This window comes from Microtus pennsylvanicus, chromosome 14, assembly GCF_037038515.1.
Source record: "Microtus pennsylvanicus isolate mMicPen1 chromosome 14, mMicPen1.hap1, whole genome shotgun sequence".
Lineage (NCBI taxonomy): Eukaryota > Metazoa > Chordata > Mammalia > Rodentia > Cricetidae > Microtus > Microtus pennsylvanicus.
This window is the reverse complement of record NC_134592.1, coordinates 74,282,505-74,295,271: the sequence shown is the minus strand read 5'-3', so window position 1 is coordinate 74,295,271 and position 12,767 is coordinate 74,282,505. Positions and strand designations below refer to the sequence as shown.

Here is a 12,767-nt window from a genome sequence, read left to right as displayed (position 1 = left end):
ATTGCAAACTCTCCACATAAAGCATTTTGCATGACTTGGTAACCAATGTTAACAGTAACCCAAGCATATTTATCCAACTTCTATTGCAGGTAGTATTTTTGTTAAAATATAGATGCTAAGTCCCAATTCATACTGATAAGCAAGAAACACAACTTACTTAAACTTACTTAAAACAAAATGAAAAATCTTGTTCTCCAGGGCAGATTCCTAACACTTTCCTGGCCACAGATGTACTTAAGAGGTGCCATCTTTGAATGGAAACATCAACAGTAAGATTCCTCATTAGTAATTTAATAATGACATCCACAAGCCAAACTTGAGCTGTTTTAATTAGAAAGTTTTACACATAAATTCCCTAGTCAATATTTAGTTGGTTATTCTAAATGACCAAAATAATGTGCAACATATCACAAGAGTTAAAAATTTAACCAATAGTTAAAAAGCTTACAAAGACCTACAGTCATGCAAAACCGTACTTTCTTACTGCTGTATGCTATGGGGTTATAACTTCCATGGAACATATCTCATGACTTTTGTTACATTTATACACTGGACAAACCATAAAAAAGAAAACAATGCTTAAAACATTTATTATAAAAGTGTGCTTTATTATAAGGAAATTTTAAATATAACCAACAATACTGAAAATGACGTAACTGGCATTTATAGCCTTGGTTGAAGTTCTTCATTCGACAGGCATTCATTTACTGTTCCATGAACGCTAACAATCAGCTTATGCAATGCAACAAAAGAGAACTTGGAAAAGGGAATAAGGAACACAGAATGATGAACCGGGAATTCGGGTGGTGTTTTTCTTGTTTTTCTCTTTTTGGAATTTTTCCTTCCTTAATACATGGCTTTTGAAAACATGTTACCTTCATGTGTAGAGAGCTCTTTTTCCTACAGATTTTGCAAAAATAGTAGTATTTTAAAACATGACTAAAGCTATAGTTTACATACTTTAATTTGTTTATGCATTATCCAATTAACATCCTAGTCATGTTTTCATGTACATGTATGTGGACTATAAACATTCCCTTATAAGATCATGACAGCCATAGATGAATTTCACATATATAGATACCTCTGTTCCTTAGAACATGTTTCCCAAAGTGAAATTACCCATTTGAAGGTGAACAACTGGTGAGAACTAATGTCTCTAGACACTTGGTCATGGGGCCTGAAAGTCGTGTAAAAGTATATTGCTTTGGTGGTTTATAACAATTCATCATATCTGGCATAAAAATAAGCATATAAGTGACCAAAGAAAACCTAGTAAAATTTTGTACTTTGTGTACTTTTTACTCTGAGTTGACTTTAAAGCTAAGGACAAGGCCTAATGATACGTAGTACAGACAGAAATTCCATTACTCATTATGTATGGCTTTGCTTATATACAAACTTATTTCCACCACTGTAGTAGAGTTTTTAAGGATTGGAAAAGACAAAACACACTTGATTGGCTGCTGATCAATGAGCTTGCCGTTTAGCGATTATGACAAGGAATAAAAAAAGCAAAAAAACATGGGCACAGACATGTGCATCGGGCTGTAGTATGCAGACCATAAAGAGCAAAGAAATATCCTGTGGGCATGTGGATAAGAATCCCAAATGATTTTTCATAGGAAAGTTTCCCTTTTTCTAAATATAAGATTTGGAACATTAAGAGGACAAAAAAAATGTTCAATTAAGTTTAAATAGCTTAAAAAAATTTTGTCACGTTAAATGTCCAAATGCAATTTATAAAGAATACAGGAGTTGCAAAATCAAAAAGGAAGCAGTGACACCATATATTTGATGATGAGAAATGTGTTTATGGGCTGAGCGGTGGTGGCACACGCCTTTAATTCCATTACTCCAGAGGCAGAGGCAGCCGGATCTCTCTAGTTTGAAGCCAGCCTGGCCTATAGGGTGAGTTCCAGGACAGCCAGGGCTGCACAGAGAAATGTCTTGCGGAAGAAAAAAAAAAAAGAAAACTTCATTTATGATCTTTCATCTTAAAAGACTCTCTGCCCAATTATCATATCTAAGTTGTCAAGTCTCAAAAGCCACGCAGTTACGTAGGCTACTCACCGACATTTGTCAAAGAAGTCAAAACGTACTTTATTGCAAAAATATAAAAAATTTTTAAATTGCATATGACGTTTTATACCATTTCACCAGTAGGCCAAGGCTAACACATAACTTATCAAGCCAGAAAAACTAGAAAATGAAATGACTGACATTTACTGGATGATGGATTATAAGAAGAATGTGATGTCATGTTAAGTCACATGAGTCATTATCAACTTCCCTCTTCCATGGGATAGTCACTAATTTGATACTTGAATAAATCAAACACACAGATTGGCCTATGATTACATCTTTTAATTATCTTATTAAACATGTACGCTTTCAATATATTATAACCATTTGAATAAAACTTTCAAATAATTTTATGGAATAAAAAGTCATTTTTATGAATATGTTGATTTTTTTAATGAACTACCCATTAGAAAGTGATGTTAAAGCCTACTGACTATTAAATCACTACTGTTTACTGATACATTGTAAATGTTTCTTTGTTTAAAAAAGGAAAATCCAAAATCACAAAATGCTTGGCATGTACACAAACACATTCTCAGTGGACTAACCACTACAGCGTAACTGTTTCACTAATGCTCTTTCCGCTCCGTACTTTTGCTTCATGCAGTGGGCTCAACAATATCCATGTTTGTTCCAAACAGTGCAACTAATTGTTCTTCATAGGTGGCGATGTTCCTTTTCATAATTTCCATGCAAGGTCCCAAAAGCCTTTCAAATGCTTGCACATCCATGGCTAAGAGAAAAGAAATAATAAATAAATTGAAAATACCATTCCTTGCATAACTCCGAAATTCCTAAGCCATTCCTTTCTACTATGATACTGCCATTTTGATATGTTAACAACCCAAGAGAATTTTTAGTTGGATATTATAAAAATATGAGAAAAAGTAAAGGTTAAAATGTTCTGCTTCAAAAAGGAAATAGGACCTTTGCTGGTTACAGTCTGGGATGCTTTGACGGATGAAGGACCTGTGGCGGAGTTGGTGGGAGGTGCCTGATCCACGTTGGCAAAGTGGGGGTCTAACCTGGCGCAGCCTCTGGGCTTTCAAAGATAAACGTAGCCCCCGTCCCCAAAAGTGGTACAAGAGTGTTTCTTTTCCTGTTCTCAGAGTGTACAGTAGCATGGTGTGAAGATTTTTAGACATTCATACCACTGTCTATGCAATTCAAAATCGTGATCAATATGATGCTTTTTCTGCATCTATCAATATATGTATCACTTTGCTTGTCTGCCTCATGCATTATATTTTGTGTTTTTGGTTTTGAGACGGTTTGGTTTATGTAGTTCATTCACAGTGACCTTCAACAAGACCTTGAATTAATGATCCCACACTTCAGGTGCTGGAATTACAGACAGGAGACACCAAACATGGATGTCTCCTGTATTTTAAAAGTTGGAGTTTATAATATACTGCTTAACATATCAAAATCTATCTCTCAAATTTGCATAGGTAAAAAAGGTCAAGTTTGTAAGGCTTCATGGACATTCTTGCATGGCACATTAGTAAAAATAAAATAAATTAGTAAAAATAAAAGTGGCCTGTATGTATTGAGTCATTAAATAGGCAAATGAACTACTTCTTAAAACAAGTAGTCAAAAAATACATAAAAAATAGCCATCTGAGAAATGCAGATCAATACTACATTGAGATTTCCCTCTCACCCCGTCAAAGCATCTATCATCAAGAAACAACAAAAGTTGACAGGCTTTTGAAGAATGGAAACCTTGTCCACCGTTGATGAGATCAATGAAGCCACTAGAAATAGGTATGCAAGTTCCTCATTAAATAAAACTAGACCCACCATTTTATCCAGGCTCTCCCCTCCTAGGCATGTCTGAAGGAGCCAAAGTCAGCACACAGTAGAGATACCCACTTGCCCTTGTACAGAGCAGCAGCATTCACAATAGCCAAGCTATGGACTCAGCCTCAGTATCCATCAACAAATGGAAAATAAAATGTATACACACAATGCACTGCTACTCAGCTAAAAAGAAAAACACATTGTGACATTGGCAGAAAGATGAACAAAGCTTAGAAATATCTTAAGTGGAGCAGACACTTTGTTTTTCTTCAGATGAAGCCGGGAGAAACATGAAAGCGGAAGGGGACTGTTTGAAAAGTAGAATGGGATCAACAGGGAGAAAGAGAGGGTAATTACTGTGAATATGCAAAGCACGAGCTACTCGTGAAAGGGTTACAACTTTATACAAGTTAATATGTACTAATTAAACAAAAATCATTTTAAAAGACCTAGTCAGAAAACCATTCCTAAGGCAAAAGTCATCTCTGCGCTTGGAGGTAGTGGCACACGCCTTTAATCCCAACACTTGGGAGGCAGAGGCAGGCGGATCTCTGTGAGTTCAAGGTCAGCCTGGTCTACAGAGTGAGTTCCAGGACAGTTAGGGTTGTTACACACAGAAACCCTGTCTTGAAAAACCAACAAACGAAACAACAACAACAACAAAAAACATATATACACATACAAATTGGACCCAAAGCTCATAAAACATTTACCAGTGAGTGGTTAGATCATTTATCATGCATATATTTACCTCTTCCTAATAGAATATAAAAAAATGTGATGTATTAATAAAATTTCTATAGTGAAAAATTATTTAAATACAGAAAACTATGCAAATTCAACAGAAAGGAATTCCGACAGAGGAAGCCATGGGAAGATGGTGATGAAAGGGGTATGTCTTAGAACTTCCTATGTTTTTCTATACTTCCTGTATTTCTCCCATTTCCTTTAACATGATTACAACGAAATAAGTAAGCACCTTTATCTTACAGTCAACATCTTTGAGGAGACTGTCAGTTTTGTCTTCCCTTTCATCAGAGGATTGCCGTACTAATATTGCACTTTCTGAGGACCTTTTACAACATGACTCTACAAAGAATTCATTCCGAGGAACCTTGCAAATCTTAAAAATCACCGAAACTAAATTTTATCTTTTTGAATTGGAACATGAAGGGGATTATTATTGAATCAATTTTTTAAAAATATGTATTTATTTATTATGAATACAATATTCTGCCTGTGTGTATGCCTGCAGGCCAGAAGAGGGCACCAGACCTCATTACAGATGGTTGTGAGCCAACATGTGGTTGCCGGGAATCGAACTCAGGATCTTTGGAAGAGCAGGCAATGCTCTTAACCACTGAGCCATCTCTCCTGCCCTGAATCAATTTTTAAAATGTCATTTATGTTTCTATTTTCTAAACCATGTTCTTCATTACCTGAGTGATTTCTTAGACCAAAAAAAAAAAAAAATCTCCGTAGATACCAACTGGAAGTGGCAAGTCTGCCAAGCTCCCTTGGTAGAACAAAGCCATAACAATCACAAACAGCAATTGATTATGTGCGGACAGACCTGACCGCCGTCCCAGGGACCAGGGGGATGGCTGCGTATCTTCACTGGCATTCCATCTTCCCAGAGAGCTTAATAATGAACTTCACAAAAAGTGCCATTTTAGGCTTCTCTTTTGAGGAATACAATGCATGGCATTTTCTTGACAGGTTAAATATAAAACTCGTTTACTGGGAGTTCTTTTTTCAATAATTAAAGTAAGTCCAAGCCTTGTTCATATTTTTTTAAAGATTATTTATTTATTACATATACAGTATTCTGCCTGCATGTGTCCCTGCACCCCAAAAGAGGGCACCAGATCTCATCACAGATGGCTGTGAGCCACCATGTGGTTGCTGGGAATTGAACTCAGGACCTCTGGAAGAAGAGTCAGTGCTCTTAACTGCTGAGCCATCTCTCCAGCCCCCGCCTTGTCCATATTTTGTGAGGACTTTGGCACTTGTGAACCCAATAATACCCCATATGATTTGAGTGCCTGGAGTGCAGACATAACAGGTCCACCACTGACCTACCTAAACATTTGACAGTCCCGATTGCATGTGCAGACGCCGCTCTTGGCTTGTTAGTGACCAGGGCCAGCTCTCCAAAGTACTGTCCCCGAAAACACCGAGCGATTTCCACGGCACCGTTCTCCTCCACTTCTGATTTGCCCTGAGGAGGTAATTGAAGCGAGTTACATTTAAGTCTACCATCATTTTTTTTTTAAAAAAATCCATTATTTTCCTTGCTAATATGAGTTTTACCTTTCTTTTCATAGTAATTTTCACTTCTCCAGATTCTACAATGAAAAAAGAATCTGCCAAATCTCCCTATTAGAAGAAAAAAAATAGAGTGAAAAATGAGAATTCCATAGCAACCCTGAAATCATGTCCTTGAAGCCAGTGTACAGATTCCAGTCTGTAAGTGAAGTCATATTGAAGAGGCCATTTCATCTATGCTCAGAGGTAATGGCTGATAATTATGTAACATTTTTATTTGTAAACGCATTTGCACGGCCGGGCGGTGGTGGCGCACGCCTTTAATCCCAGCACTTGGGAGGCAGAGGCAGGCGGATCTCTGGGAGTTTGAGGCCAGCCTGGTCTACAAGAGCTAGTTCCAGGACAGGGACCAAAGCTACAGAGAAACTCTGTCTTGAAAAACAAAACAAAACAAAAAAAATAAAAAAAATAAAAGCATTTTGCAATAATACATTCTCTACCAGAAAATATGTCAAGTAGCCCGAGCTAGGAATCTTCTGTCGAATTCTGTGCTGAACCATATACAGAGAAAGGACGGCACCGCGGTGTATCCCGGCAGCCTCTTCCATCAGCGGGCTTTGTCGGTACACTCTGTGTTCCTTGGTGCCTAGTAACATGCTCCCTGTGTCCACCTAAAGTAACACGTGTTAGCACAGTGACTTGCCAGGAGCAGAAAGAACCTGGGAGCATTCAGAAGCAAAGGATACTAGCTTTGGCATGTCTACAATTGGTGTACTTCCAGCTTCTGAAAAGACCACTGGAACTGGAAAGGCTGGTGGCGTGGGTTTTGCACAAACTCTGATTTCTAATGCTGCCTCCTCAAACATGCTATGGAAGATTTCACTGTTTCAGGTCCTTCCCGTGAATCCTGAGAAACACGAATATTTGAAAACCTCTCTGGCACAATTTAAAAACTTAACATGAGACAGTACCACAACATACTCAAGGTCCTGACTTTTACCTTAATCTCTAGGACCTCAAACAAAACCAGAGATTATATAACAAAAAATAAATGTTAGGCCTAGATTTCTAAAATATAGGATAGTATATGTGGCAATACTTTGTTTGTGTTTTAACAAATAAGTTTGTCTGAAGAGAAGAGTACAGCTAAGCTACTAGAGGCCTGGCAGTGGTGGCGTACACCTTTAACCCCAGGACTCAGGCGAAGAGGTGGGTGGATCTCAGTTAGTTCAAGGCTATCTTGGGCCATACAAAATTGATCCAGTCTAAAAAAGAAACAGAGCTCACACAAAAATGATCCCAGCATTTGGGATCGCACGCCTTTAATTCCAGCACTAAGGAGGTGGAGACAGGAGTGATATGGTTGGACAGAGAGAGGAATCTAAGGCAGGAGGAGGCAGGAGCTCAGTGCAGTCTGAGGAGGCAGTCTAAGGACAGGATCGCCCCTTTGGGCTGAGCACTGGTAGAGGAAAGAACTCCAGTGACTGGACACTCTGTGGTCTGTGTGTGTGTGATGAGGGGAGTGGGGTAGGGACAGAAAGATACTTATTGGCCTTCTAAACAATAGTCTTTTCTTCAAAGAGCCCTTGAATCTTGGCCTTACCCCATCTAAGTGGAGACAGAGAAGTGGATGGGCCGGGGAAGGGGGTTGGAGAAGAGGAGGGAGGGGAAACTGTGGTTGGTATGTAAAATAAATTTTAAAATGATGAAAAAGAGACAATAATTCAAATAGACTAGTACAGCAGACTGTTGTGATTTTAAAAAAAACAATAATTCAGTAGACTGTTGTGATTTTTTAAAAAAAAACCCACAGAATATTAGAAATCCCCTCAAGTCATGTATGTTTCAAATGTCTACAGAGCCTACTTTCTAGGAGCTCTCTGGCTGACTATGGCGCTGTACACAACACAATTGGTTTCCCACGGGGAGAAACCATGTTTAAAAAGCATGAGGGTTAGAGCAGACTTGTATTAATGTATCCAGTGCTTGGATACGGTGCAGCATGAGCTCTTCTCTGCGAATGTCATCGGGAAGCAGCCGTAGGAGGTCTCAAGACCTGATCGTGCAAAACTCTTTATCATCGCCCAATGGAGCTGGGTTCATGGGAGAGCCACCACTTCCCTTTCGTATATGACATCCTTCTATACATGTGGACTTCATGTTACAAACTGTAAAACCACTCAGAGAGTCAGGTAATAGTTTAATGAAAATTCATTTGGAATAAATTATATAAAGAAAAACATCCAAATTACTTACTGGCTGTAAAAGCATTTTTAGTAAGTTGTTTGGTAGAAGTAATATTCATTAAATCCAACATCGCATGCTGATTTTTAAACCAAGTTTAACGAGATTTCTAAGACATTCTTGGATTTAACACTACACGGAGTGACATGGTATCATACCTGAGCGATGATCTGTTCTCCGTCGCTGTAAACTTTGGTGCCGATCACATCCACCACCTTCAGGCGTTCAGAAACCTACAAGGAGAATACAGTATCAGAAAGAAAAAGACAGTACTGGCTGTTCTTGTCAACTGGACTACATCTGGAATTAACTAGAACCCAAATGGTTGAATATACTTCTGAGAAATTTTTTTCTTTTTATATTTTTTTTTCTTATTTACATTGGGGGTTTTACCTGCATTCATGTCTGTGTGAAGATGTCAGATCTCCTGGAACTGGAGCTACAGTTGTGAATTGTTATGTGGGTGCTGGGAGTTAAACCCAGGTCCTTTGGAAGAGCCGTCAGTGCTCTTAACTGCTGAGCCATCTCTCCAGCCCCAGAATTTTTTTCTTAATTAAATACTTGAAGTGATTAAAGATCCACCTTTAATCTGGGCCACACTTGCTGCTGCACTGCCCACAGAAAGCGCAGGAGAGAAGGCAGCGCCCCCTCCCTTTGCATGCTCTAGCTTCCTTCCCCGGCATTAGAGTCCACTTCTGCAGGATTCTGTCACATACCAAAGACCAGCTGACACACCCAGCCGCGTGGACTGAGCAACTACTGGGTTCTTAGTTCTCCATTAGTAGGTAGCTATTATTGGACTAGCAGTGTACTACAATAAATCCCCATATATAAAGAAGGAGCTGCCATATATACATGTGTGTGTGTATACATATATACAGTATTACATATTTGCCATAGGTACAAATGTAATTGTTATATATCAGCATATATTATATATTAAATAAATTCTTCCTCCAGCAAACCCTAAGTAATACACAGACCACTTATGTAATCTTACCTATTTTAGACATTTAAAAGGGGCTAGCTATACTGCTAAATAAACTGAACAGTGTTTGCTTGTGTGATTGTTAGATTAACTGCTAGAATTCTCAAATAGAAAAATTTGTATTTCTATTTTTTTCCATAAAATAACGGCAGACTGAGACACTCCCAGCCCAGATTTCCATATGGCAGCAATAAAGCAAGGGCGGAATGGCAGCTGCCCCCTCAGAGGGAGCACGTGTTCCGTTTGCCAGAGTCCCTTCCTGGGTCACATGGCTCAGTTTGACTGGACAGCCTCCCTGATGAGTTCTATTTGAGGACAGGAGCTGCTGGAGAAGTCAACTCCCTCTGCATTCCACAGTGTGGCCAAGGTTCTTCCGAGCATAAACCAGCAACCCTAGAAAGATGCTACTGTGCTGATGTGTGCCATTTTACGGCACCGTAAGACATACATCTATTTCTCTAGAACCAAGGAAATTACAGCAAAGCTGAATTCTTTTTTTTTTCTTGGTTTTTTCGAGACAGGGTTTCTCTGTGGTTTTTTGGAGCCTGTCCTGGAACTAGCTCTTGTAGACCAGGCTGGTCTCGAACTCACAGAGATTCGCCTGCCTCTGCCTTCCGAGTGCTGGGATTAAAGGCGTGCGCCACCACTGCCTGGCAAGCAAAGCTGAATTCTTTTTTTTGTTGTTGTTTTTTTTTTATTTTATCTATTTATTAAAGATTTCTGTCTCTTCCCCGCCACCGCCTCCCATTTCCCTCCCCCTCCCTCAATTAAGCCCCCCCCCCCTCCTCAGCCCAAAAAGCAATCAGGGTTCCCTGTCCTGTGGGAAGTCCAAGGAACCCCCACCTCCATCCAGGTAACAATTCTTCCACAAGTGTCTGCCCTCATAGATAAGAAACAATCGGTCTCGTTGAGATGACATTGGGCTAAGAAATGAAAGAGAATCATGGCGGGTCCATAAAGTTGTGCAGGAGGCTGTTCTAGGCGGATAGCAAGTGCGCAGGTCTGAGGTGAGGGCTGGCTTGTTTGTGTCACGGGAAGAAGCTAGTGTGTAGGCAGGAAAAATGTGGAGCAGTCAGAATGTTGTCAGATGGACCCAGGCGGGGCAGGATACTGGGCAGGTCCTCAGGGGCCGTCACAGTTACCCTGTCCTGGAAGGGTGGACAACAGAAGGCAAAGGAGGTCTAGGGCCCACAGGCTCCTGTAGATGTCTGATAAAAGTCAGACGAGAGTTAATGATGATACAGACAGAGGTGATGCTGGTGAAGGTAGTGGAAGATGACTGGACATTACAGATATTCTGAAGAATGACACCCATAGGTTCCCAGTTGGTGGCACCGTTTGGATAGGATTCAGAAGTGTGACCTAGCTGGGGGCAGGCTTTGAGCTATTCTCTGTATGCATTCTGTCTCACCGTTATGGATCGAAATATAAGATCAACTGTTCCTGCTGCCATGCCTTTGCTCCACGATCATGGACTCTGAAACTGCAGGCCCAATTTATTCAATGTTTTCTTTTTTTATTCAATGTTTTCTTTCATAAAAGACGAAGAGCAAAAAGGGTGATTTGGGGCATCTGGTCCAGGTTAAGACGTGCACAGGTATCTGACAGAAGGTGTTAAATTAGTAGTGGACAGTGAGGATCTTTTTAGGGGGAACTTCTAAGGCCTGAGGTTTGAAATATGTGAGATTCCTATTTCAAATTCTCACATACCAAGTAAGTGTGTGTAGGTCCATTAGAAACCAAGGCTGAGGAATGCCGACTTTAAAAGTGGGGAGAAAGGGGAACAAGCAGTAACAACCCTGGAGGTTGGGGTGGGGCAGGGAGGACCTCCTGGGTTTAGGTAGTTCCTCCCTGTAAAGGGATAGCCAGCAGTTAACTCTTTATGCTATTAGATAAATTTGCTATAGACTCTAGATAAGAGCCTTATTTTCCAATCACAATAATAAAATGTACTTATAGGCAATAAAAGAGCTAGCAATGAAACCTAATGTCACTATCGGTTCTTTTCATAGGAAAATATGAAAAGACATTAAAAATTATCATTCTTACTGTGGGGGTACTACAGCACACACTGTGTGGAGATCAGGAGACCTTTCCACCTTTATGTGGGAACTGGAGTTGCCAGCATGGTTAGCTTTTTTTTATCAGCTGGGCCTCTTCACCAGACTGTCGAAACAAAGCAGCCTCCACAGTACGGGGGCCAGCCATGATAAGCTAAGTCTGGGCAGGTCACCCAAAGGAAGTTCTTTACTTCCAACCATTATCACCTGCCAGAGTAGAACTAAGCCCTCGATAAATTTAATAAGAGGCCTGAGTCTCAGTAGTTTACCCTGAAGCAATACCTGGTAGCAGAAAGAACCACAAGCTGAGATAACCCTACCCCCACCCAGGAGCAGACCATTCAAAGGAAAAGCCTAACGTTCCAACCTCTGTAGATAGGATCACCTGCCAGCACACTCACCAGGATACCCCTAGACAAATGTCAGCCAATCACGGGTCCTGAACCTCAGAGAACTCCTCACCCCCACCTTTACTACTATAAAAACCCAATTCTAACAGAGCTCGGGTTCTCCGGTTATTCCAATACATTGGACATGTGGAGAGACCTTTGCAAACTTGATTTAAATAAAGGCTCTTTGCTTTAATATACCGGACTCTTGGTTTCCTTGTTGGCTTTTGCGGGGACTTCGCGGATTTGGTATAACACTCACCTCCAGGGACTTGAGGAATGGCAGCGACTCAATAAAGCTTTCATACATCTTTCTCTTTTTGGCATTGTTTTTTACAATTATTCTCCTGAAGGTTACCCTGTCCTAAAGAGAGAGTAGTAAACACAAACGCAGTTAAAATCTGAACAGATACTTCCATTCCCTTCAAGGAGTACACAATTATTGATGACGTTAAAGTTAAAGATTATAACATGATTAGACTCTCAACTAATTTCATATTTTTATTTCTTTGAGCACAAAATTTACTGTATACATTTTTTCCCCTTTATTTTCTTAGAAAAAGAAGCATTCATCCAGGCAATGGCAGTACAGCATTAAGGAGGCAGAGGCAGGCGGCTCTCTGAATTAGAAGCCAACCTGGTCTACAGAATGAGTTCCAGGGCAGGCAGAGCCACACAGAAAAACCCTGTCTCAAAAAGGGAGGTGGGAATTTAAGGGGAAGAAGAGGAAGAAGAAGAAGAGGAATGGAAAGGAAGGAAAAGGAAGGGAGAGAGGGATAGGGAGAAGGAGAGAGAGGAAAGAGAGAAAGAGACAGAAAGAGAGAGATAAGCATTCTTTAGATTAGTGGTTCTCAACCTGTGGGTAGCGACCCCTTTGGGGGCTGAATGACCCTTTCATGTGGGTCGCATATCAGATATCTTGCATTTCAG

General features: G+C 40.1%; 1 protein-coding gene across 1 annotated transcript in view; it reads right to left on the bottom strand.

Annotated features, from left to right (window-relative positions):
* Positions 1-311: 311 nt before the first annotated feature.
* Positions 312-12,767, bottom strand: part of Prkar2b (protein kinase cAMP-dependent type II regulatory subunit beta) — a 94,015-nt gene continuing 81,559 nt past the window's right edge. The window contains exons 7-11 of the mRNA XM_075947404.1: positions 12,100-12,201; positions 8,559-8,633; positions 6,202-6,267; positions 5,971-6,109; positions 312-2,818 (exon numbers count right to left, since the gene is read on the bottom strand). Of these exons, the coding sequence (XP_075803519.1) occupies positions 2,685-2,818; positions 5,971-6,109; positions 6,202-6,267; positions 8,559-8,633; positions 12,100-12,201 (516 nt within the window). The 3' untranslated portion in view covers positions 312-2,684. The remainder of the gene's footprint in view (positions 2,819-5,970; positions 6,110-6,201; positions 6,268-8,558; positions 8,634-12,099; positions 12,202-12,767) is intronic.